The 9,599-nt window shown below is 52.8% G+C and overlaps 1 protein-coding gene across 1 annotated transcript in view; it reads right to left on the bottom strand.

Annotated features, from left to right (window-relative positions):
- Positions 1-8,183, bottom strand: part of SCD5 (stearoyl-CoA desaturase 5) — a 135,775-nt gene extending 127,592 nt beyond the window's left edge. The window contains exon 1 of the mRNA XM_006741882.3: positions 7,578-8,183. Within this exon, the coding sequence (XP_006741945.2) occupies positions 7,578-7,809 (232 nt within the window). The 5' untranslated portion in view covers positions 7,810-8,183. The remainder of the gene's footprint in view (positions 1-7,577) is intronic.
- Positions 8,184-9,599: the final 1,416 nt, after the last annotated feature.

The following is a 9,599-nucleotide window of genomic DNA, read 5'->3' as shown; positions in this document are numbered from 1 at the left end:
GAAAATTTCCTTATCATTTAAGCCACTTTAAGTTGAGTTTTGTGCTATCTGTGGCCAAAAGCATCCTAACTGATAACGATTTACTTCATAATTTTGTGGAAGACAGCCCTCCCCTGAGGCCTCCTCACCTTTACCAGTTCATCTGTTAAATAGACAAGCTGAATTCCCAAGGGCCATGCACAGAGCCTTCCTGTTATTTTTCCCCAGCTCTATTCATGAAAATAAAATTAATTTTCTAGCCCATGAATTAAACATTGCTGCTGCCGGCTGAAAGATTTTAGCAACAGCCTTTTGTTGGCAAGAGAAGCAGGATCCCGACATGTTCTAAAATAAGCTACAAGAAGGCAGAAGGGTAGGAGGGGAGGCAAAGGGGAGGAGGCCATTAAAAGGAAGAAGGAAGGATTGCCAAATCCCATTCATGTCTGGCTTCTCTGAACTGTCAGCCTGTGGCTGGACTTAAGGGAGTGCTTCTCTAACTTTAGCATGCAGATGAATCACCCGGACATCTTAGGAAAAGGCGGGTCCTGATTCAATAGGTCCAGGATGGGGTCTGAACATCTTTATTTCTAACAAGCTCCCAGGTGATTCTGATGCTGCTGGTCCACGGACCACAGGCTGCTGGGATCCACAGAGCCTTCTAACCCATCCTAGTAAGCTGCAGAAATGGGAAGCAGGATGTAGGAAGGAGGACTCACCATGCCTGAAATGAGGGCTAGTGAGAACCAGCTATTTAAACTGGGGTTCAAGGGAGGAAGTGAGATAAGGACAAGCCCCCTACACACGCATACCTTTTAGAAACAAGGAAGAGTAGAGAACAGGGGGAAAAAGCCTGAGGGAGACGCCCCTCCCCACTGGCCCCCTGCTCCAGGTATGTGCCCCAGGATCTTTCCTGGAAAACTTCAGACTCACTCATCCCATTGGCAAGTGTCTGGTCTAAAAATTTTGCTCCAGACCATTCCATCATAGCAGGAATTGGTGTGTGTGATGGGCTGAGAGGGGAAGGTGAGAGTCAGGTGGAGGCAGAAGGGCAGCCTCTCCGCAAGCCCAATCTCCTGGCCCTGCTGCTCCTGGAGAATCTTCCTCACCCTGGATCTGGCCCCTGACCACCTCCAGCGTCGCTGGACCATCAGGTCCTTGAACCACCCTGATCTGTCTGCCTTCCCTCCCCTCAGAGCTCTGCCCCCACGCTTGCCTGTGGCCACAATGCCATTTTATCCAAACCCCTGCTGGGCACTGTGCAGCTGCCTCCTCCTATGGGGAGCCTCCCCATCTCCCCCAGGCCAGGGCGCTCTAACTAAGGCTGCCTCACTCTAATCACTGGTGCACCTGTCTGTCTCTCCAACTGGCCTCTAAGTGCCATGAAGTCCAGGATCGCACCAGCGCCTGGCAGGGAATGGGTAAGTAACAAATATTATTGAACAAGGGAATTAAATAATGGTTCTCAGCCCAGTTGTGCATCAGAAATATCTGAATGGTAAAAAACAAAACAAAACAACAAAAACAAAAGAAGAAGAAGAAGAAGCCAGGGCATCCCTCTTAGAGATTCCAATTCAGTAGGTCTAGGTGAGGGCCGAGGCTTCCAAAACTTGTAAAGGATCCCCAAATGATTCTGATGTGCAGCCAATTTTGACAATCACTGGAATGGAAAAAATGAATAAATTCGTGGATGGATGAATACGTGACCTCATGTGAAACCGTGAGGACCTCCCTCATGGCCACTGGTGCACATAATGAACAAAGGATGGGCATTCATGAGGAGGACGGCCGGTACGTGCTGTTGGGGCCACCAGCCTGTTGCCAGAGGAAAGAAAATCAGAGCCGAGAGCCATGACCCCATGATCGGCACTTTCTGACAATGAGCGGGCAGGCTGGAATAAGGCTCAGCCTCCAAAGGGTGAGCTCAACAGAGGGAAGGAGAGGAGGGAAGCGCTACAGGAAAAGTGTGCGGAGGCCCGGGGCTCACATTTCCTCTATGCTGGCTTCCAGGCCAAGTTCTTTTCTTTTCTAATTCCAGTGTAGTTAATATAGAGTGTCATATTAGTCTCAGGTGTACAGTATAGTGATTCAACACTTCCATATATCACCCTGCGCTCATCACAAGTCAGGCCAAGTTCTTTACTGCACTGTTTCATTTCACTCCAGCTGCAGCCTGATGTCCTACTGGGTACTATTAATTACCCTCATTGTGCACTTGGGGACACTAAGGTGAGCAGGGTGAGTGAGCTGCCCAAGGCTGAACTTGGGGGGCTGGGTTTTGATCCCAGACCCTCACTCCGAAGCCCATCCTCTTAATGTCAAGGCTAAGAAACAGTGTGCGTCCCAGCAGCGACAGGTAGACCACATGCCAGAAACTACAGCATGTCAAAATAAACACTCAATGAGAATAATGTCACCCAAAGATGTTGTTGTGTTTTACAAAATCTTCAAGGAACCACCACGGCTGTTCAATGGCTCTTCCAGGAAATTATTATAATTTTATACCATCCACAAAACTGGATACGGCAAGAACAAAAGTGTTACAGCAAGGTCATGGTTGAATAGTTGGATTTAAGATTTTTTTTTTTTTTTTTTTTTATTTGCGAGAGAGAGAATGAGAGACAGAGAGCATGAGAGGGAGGAGGGTCAGAGGGAGAAGCAGACTCCCTGCCGAGCAGGGAGCCCGATGCGGGACTCCAGGATCATGACCTGAGCCGAAGGCGGTCGCTTAACCAACTGAGCCACCCAGGCGCCCGAATAGTTGGATTTAAAGGCTGTGCCTTATATTTGCGCCACAAGTGCTCCAAGCCCCAGACCATGGAGCCCCCATCGGGGGAGGGGATGCCAGTCGATAGTACTGAGTGTCTACTCTCTGGCGGGCACTCTCACCGGTGCTCCAGTTCTTCAATCACCTTTCAGCACAGTGCTCCTGTCCCCCTTTCATGGACGAGGAAGCCGAGGCTCACAAGCTGGAGGGGACACGTATGAAGTTGAACCAGGGGGAAGTGCCGGGCTTCCAGCCCTGGTTTCTACTCTGCAGCACCACTCATTTCAAGATCACAGGATAGTCTGCAGTGACCTTGACCAGTTGTAGAAAAAACTGAGTTAATAATGTTAACCTCAGACCTATATTTATGCTTGTTGGGACTGTGAAGCCAGCAAAAGCGTACTCCATTCTCTGGTTTTGCTGTAGGCCAGCCTTGAGTGAGGAGGCGCTTAGGGCCTGCCCATTTATTAAAAATGCAGGAATTGCAACAATGGACCGGGAATTACAGGGCTTAAAAGGAAGATTCATTTTGGGTTTTTGGGTTTTTAGTAGTTTGAGCATTAACATTTCCAAAGCCAAAGCAATCTTTTCCATGCAAGAGAGGCAACAAGTAGAGTTCCTTGTGCAGCGAGAGGGCCTTTTCCCCTTCTACTGAAGAAAAAGAGCCAGTATCAGGACCAATAATGATAGCAGCTAATAATTATGGAACACCAACCAAGGGCCAGGTACTGTGCTGTGATTTACACATAATCTCAAATTTAGCTCTCACAGCTTCATGAGCAAGAGGTATAAATACACCCATTTTACAGGCAAGAAACCTGAAGGTTAGAGATGTTAATTTGTGCAAGGTCATGTAGAAGATAAGCAGGAGAGCAGGGATTCACGTTCAGATACATCTCTCTCCTAAGCCACGCTCACCCTACAAAACCTGGAGGCAAGGCAGAAGTCCGAGGCCAACACCTTCTTGGGCTGCCCAACAACTTTAGGGACTTGATAGAAAAAGAAGCACAACCCACAAAGACATCAAGACCATCCCAAGTCCTGGAGGCAGGTAACTCGATGCCTGACAGAGAGCTCCTCTTTGGGCAACTCTCAGAATTGCACAGAATTTGATTGGTGGACCAGCACTCTCCAAACCCCAGCCTCTCCAGATGCTCCCATCCCCCAGACTGTTTTGTTAACCCGTGCCTCCTCTCAGCTTCCTCCCCAGAGGCTAAACCCCACTCCGGAGAGTCCAGGAAGGGCACCAGGGAATTCCTGTACAGCCTCAACAATGGCCATGTCTGCCCCCAGGCAGGATGGAGGAAGGGAGCAGAGCAAATGACTGCTTCTCATGCCTCAGATTGCCACTGAAGTTGTCCCAAGAGCGGGGGGGGGGGGGGGAGCTATGACGTCACCACAGGACACATTTAGGGGCCTCCGATGACACTTAGAAACCAGAAAAGTCCCTGACATTTCTGGAAACCAATAGCCAGAATGCCTGGAAACAGGCGAGGCCAAGCTCCCTGGAAAGGAGCCCAGGACTCTTAACACCATGACTGCTGCTACTCGCTCCTCTCTTGCACTCATCTTGGGATTCAGGGCATGGACTAACTGTGCCTTTGGCCCCAAACTCTTAAAGCAGGCACTTCTGTGAGCTCAGGCCTTCAGGTGAAGATCTGTCTTCCAGTTGGAGTTTGCATTCTGTCCTTGCAACTCATAAACTCATCCCTCAGGTCCTGTGGGAACCGAGAGCATTCTGTTCTGACAGGCTGCCCACTCAGAAAAGTGCGAGTGTAAGAAGGGAAAACAACTTGCTCTGGCCCCAAGGAGAGTCATTAAAAGGTGGGGGACTGGGGCACCTGGGTGGCTCAGTTGTTAAACATCTGCCTTCGGCTCGGGTCATGATCCCGGGGTCCTGGGATCAAGCCCCACATCGGGCTCCCTGCTCGGCAGGAAGCCTGCTTCTCCCTTTCCCACTCCCCCTGCTTGTGTTCCCTCTCTCACTGGGTCTCTCTCTGTCAAGTAAATAAATAAAATCTTTAAAAAAAAAAAAAAGGTGGGGGACTAGGCAGTGGAGGAGGCTGGACTGAACAACTTGATGGATCTTTCATGGATGACATTTCACCACTCCACAGATTACTCTCCACATGCCACACACCTAACACAGTCTCTACTGGGTGCACTGCATCGACGCCTCTTGTTTCCAGGGCAACCTCACCCAGGGTGAAGGGTGGCAAGCAAGGGATGGGCTAAGCCTATTTCCTTAACAACTTAGGTCCCTGAAGTGGATGAGCAGCCCATTAGTGCATGAACTCGGCCCTAAAGCTAGGCAGAACCAGGGGCAGAGATGGTGAAACAGGGCATCCAGTGGGGGGAATTGGCAGGTCAAGACCCCAGGGCTTCCACTGAAAATAACCCTACAGATCCTAGCGCTCAGCACAACCAATCTCAGCTAGTCTCTGTCTCTTTCTTCTCACACAAGATGGCCATCAGAGAAGATTCATTTGATTGGAATGTATCTAACTCGAAATTTTGGACTTTGAAACTACAACAGCCACCCCTGCTCTTTTTTTTCTTTTCTTCTCTTTTCTTCCTCCCTTCCTTCTTCTTTCTTTCTTTCTTTTTTTTCCTTAGTGATACAATGAAGCACAGGTAGGGAGAGAATCAAGATTCAGAGAACAGAGCTGATGAAAGGGAGCTAAGGCAGAAGACTATGCAGGGAGGTACAAGAATGGGGTTTGGCATCATCACCCACAATGGGAAGCCAGATTCCTCAAGGTGTGGGCTTCTCCGGGGAAGCTGAAGGCCTTAGGGGCTGAGGTAGGTGTCCTCTGGCCAAGGTCTTTCAGAAACAAAGATTCTGTCTTCACCACAGGTAACAGCCTGAAAAGGGCAGAAGCGACTCGGCAAGCCTGGAAAGGAGGCCTCGTCCTTGTGGCTCCTGAGGGGGTGCTAGGGTCGGCAGGGTTTGGGGGCTGTAGGGAGCAGAGCCCGTGGGTCCTGTGGAGCTCCAGACAAATACAGAAATGCTTTAAGTGCTCACTTCTCCCTGAGTTCTCTCTGACGCTGCGTTATTAAGGCTAAGCCCCAACTGGCTGGAGGCAGGTGGGCTCTGAAGTCCAGTGGCATAGTTCCAGCCCTGGAAAGGAGCTCCATGGAGGCTGGGGAAAGGAGGGGGGCCATAAGGGCTTTAGCTGATAGTGTGGGGGTATGGCCATGAATCAATGGCTGAACATCTTACAATCTAGTCATTTGGAGATAAGGAAAGAAGGAAGGCAGAGAATTAAACCAAGACATAATCACAAAGATGATGGTGAAAAGGACACAAAATTGAGGAGGTGCACTCGGTGGGGGAGGCATGAGCAGGGGGCTGCCAAGAGCTTTTAGGGGACTTAAAAAGACTTCAGGGGCAGGCGCCTGGCTGACTCAGTCCAAAGAGGAGCAAATGACTCTTGATAAAGGGGTTCTGAGTTCCAGCCCCCTGGGCTGCACGCTGAGCTTACTTGAAGGGGGAAAAAAGGTTCCATAGATTCCCAAAGACTCCCAACCCTCTCACCATCCATCAACTCCGAGGTCCCTCTCTCAGCCACACCCCCTAAGAGTTATGAGGCTCTGGATCGATTTGCTTCCAACAGCAGGGGCTGCACGGTTTCGAGGGAAGGCTCGAAACTCGAGTGGCCTTTTATCAACCTAGGCATTTGAAGCTGGCAGCATACCAAATAAGCTTTGCAGAAAGAAGTCTTCTTATTTTCTTCCTTTTCCCCTCTGGAAATAAAAGTAGGTTGTGTTTCTCTCTGCCCCCGGTCCTTGGAGGTCCCCGAACCTGGAGCTAAAAGGGCTTCTTGGATTACCTCATCAAATTCTCAGCGCAGGATATCAATGCCTGCGCCTTCTGTCCTGGCTACCGCCCCTGAGGTGACCGAAGCCGAAACCAGTCACTGGGACCAGGGGGACCTGCGAGGTGGTTCAGAGGCCACCGACTTGAGTCGTGTAGGGCAGGCACTGAGCCCCTGGGGCGCAGGAAATGGGGGAGAGGGTGGGTGCAGCGGTCCACTCCTGGGCTCCCCCCACCACCAGCAAGGATGGGGGTGCTAGGACGGAGGGTGGTGGGAGAGTCAGAGGTGCGGCGACAGACCCGCACTGGCCAGAGAAGAACAGGGCCTGGAGGAGGCTCTGCACGGCCACAGTTATCGCTTGTGCTGGGGGCAGACCGATCTCGCCGAGGGCTCGGGTTGCTCGCCAAGAAACTTCTGGGACCGTGTAAGTGCAACTGGGCATAGCAGATCACGGAGGGGGCAGGGACAGGGGCCTGTGCGGGCAGGAGGGGAACTGGTTTCTTCCATCTCATGCGTGAAAATCAAGACTGTTTCTGTGCCGGGTCTCTCCACCCTCCTCCACTCCCTTTCTCGTGCTTAACTCGGCCCCAAGGTCCGTGGCCCGTGGAAGAGACGGAGAACCTGAAAGGCGGCAGATGGGAGGGCCCCCGGGACCCGCAGGGGCGGCACAACCACCGCGCCTGTCTTCTCTCCGGCGAAGCCCAGTTCAGCCGGCGCCCAGTGTGTCCCCTGGAGCTCCTCTGCGCACAGCGTGGAGCCGCAGGACTCCGGGTCCCTCCCGCTCGCCATCCAGGAGCCGGCAAATGCGCCTACTCAGCCAGACAGCGGGGGAGCCAGAAGTTGCAAATACCTGGACAGAAATACCAGCCCGTCCCAAAGGCCCGACAGCTGCAGGTCAAGGGAGAGGGGCGCGTGGGAGAAGCGAGGGGCGAGCGGAGCGGCGGCCGGCGACCCCGCGCGCCCCGGCGCGGCCTCGCCACGGTGCCCCGGGCACAGGGGGCGCCGGCGGAACTTACCCCAGAGCAGAGTGAGCGGCTTGGCTGTGGGGATAAGCGCCAGGGAGTACACGGCCCCCAAGTGGAGCAGGCTCATCAGGACGACGTTCCTCCAGACGATGTTCTGCCGCGGCCCGCGCGCGCCGGGGCCCTGCTGGCCGCCGCCGGCCTCCGAGCCTTCGACCCTCGCACGGATCTCCTCCTTGGCGTTGCGGAAGGGGACCTGAGCCCCGTCGGCCGCCGGGCCTGGCATGGCTGGGAGAGGTGGGCGCCCGCGGCAGCAGGCAGCAGGCAGGCGCTCGGCTGGCGCAGAGCTCTCCAGTGGGGGCGGGGGCTTCTGCCTTTTGTTGGGGGGGGGGGGTGGGGAGGTGGTCTCTGCACTCCTGTCCCCGCCTTCCCTTCCCTTCTCTGCTTCCTTCTCTCTTCTTCGGGCTGTCAGCGTGGACTAAGAATGCAAAGCTTGGCGCCCGGCATCTGTTGCTGGCGAATCACCCAAGCGGCTGCCGGGGCCGCACTCGGCTGCGAGGAAGAGGAGGCGAGCGCCAGGGGCGGGAAGGGGCGCGGAGTGGGCGGAGGGCGTGTGGAAAGGGAGCGGGAGGGAGCACCGGGAGGGAGCACTCGGAGGGAGCCGAGGAAGAAAGACCTGCATAGCTACAGCCAATCAGGATCGCCTGTGGGGCTCTTAAAGAGGAAGGCGCCCTCCTGGCCTCCGCCGCCCCGGCTTCCCAGAGCCGGACGCGCGAGCCCGCTGGGCTGGCGGCTGGCGGCTGGCCCCCTCCGCCCGCGGGTGGTGAGAAGGGGCTCCCCCGACAGGGAGCTCATAGCACTTCTGTCGTTTTTGTGTGCTTCTCCAGTGCCAAAAAAATACCTTTGCCTTTTGAAATGACTCCCCCCCCCCTTTGGAAGCCACAGTCCACTCGTGTTGGCGAATTTAAAATACTTGTCTGGAGTCGCAACACGTTAAGGCCATATCCGAGATGAGAACCAGAAGTCCGCGCGTCTGCCGGTTCGTATGGCTCCTCGGGCCGTGGAGGGATGAAGGCAGCTCCTCAACTTTTAATTAGGCAGCTGCAGCCAGACACACAGTAGGTGCTCAGTTAGTGCTTATTAGATGATACATACACGATTTAGTAGCCAACAGTACCGTGCTCCTCGCGCAGCCCATCATCCGCGCAGCTCTGCTTATGGCCTATTCTGGGCTAACCAGCGCACTTCCGGACTGTCTCCTTAGTCCTCAGTTGTTGGAATACCGTAAAGTCAGCACCATTGTGAATGGGGCTTTAGAAAAATCACCCAGAACATTTCAAGGAAAATTAACCCGTGAAAAAATTTATGTCTGCTCATTCTTCTCTTTGTCAATAATTTAGAGCTGCTTCAGAGGGAGCCCTAATTGTACAGAAATGCTGAGAGGAGTGAGCTGGTCATGTCCCAAGCAGGTGTGGCTGCACCTACAGGCTGGTAGCAGAAGAAAAAGGCCTCAGAACTGGAAGTCAGGGCCTCTGAGTTCTAGCTCTAAGTCAGTGCGACCCAGCTCGGCTCTCCGGACACAAAGTTCCTTACGGGGAACAGAATTCATTTGTACTCTTTCTCCCAACTTGCAAATTCTGTGAATGTGAGTTTGAAGGAGTACCATTATGTTGACAAATAAAGCTGATTTTTGGATTACCCATTGTTAGGAATCCTTTCCAAGATTCTGGGAAAGGGCAAAAAATTACAAAGAACTGACTGCCTGAAAGGGCCATATGTGAGCATCTTATTGTTAGCCAACCTGAACCAGTCCAATCAGCCAGATTGAAATAATGTCTGATTTAAAATGGAAGCAAGGTATGTTGCTGTGGAATTGGGGCCACTGAGGCAGGGTTATGGTGGCGCTTCAGATGGAGCTGAAATCATAGAATGAAAGGAAATTTGCCTGGCGGCCAGCCGGATAAATGTTGGCACTGAATAAGGACTAGTGAGACAATAGAACATGAAACTAGAGGCTATCGATTTCATTAACCTGCTCAACCTGGGCTTTATAATGAACCACTTTTTCTTCTCATG

The sequence above is a fragment of the Leptonychotes weddellii genome, chromosome 2 (genome assembly GCF_054177405.1).
Source record: "Leptonychotes weddellii isolate Sample4059 chromosome 2, ASM5417740v2, whole genome shotgun sequence".
In the NCBI taxonomy this organism is placed as follows: Eukaryota; Metazoa; Chordata; class Mammalia; order Carnivora; family Phocidae; genus Leptonychotes; species Leptonychotes weddellii.
Note: the sequence above shows the minus strand (reverse complement) of the source record. Positions and strands in the feature narration are given on the sequence as shown.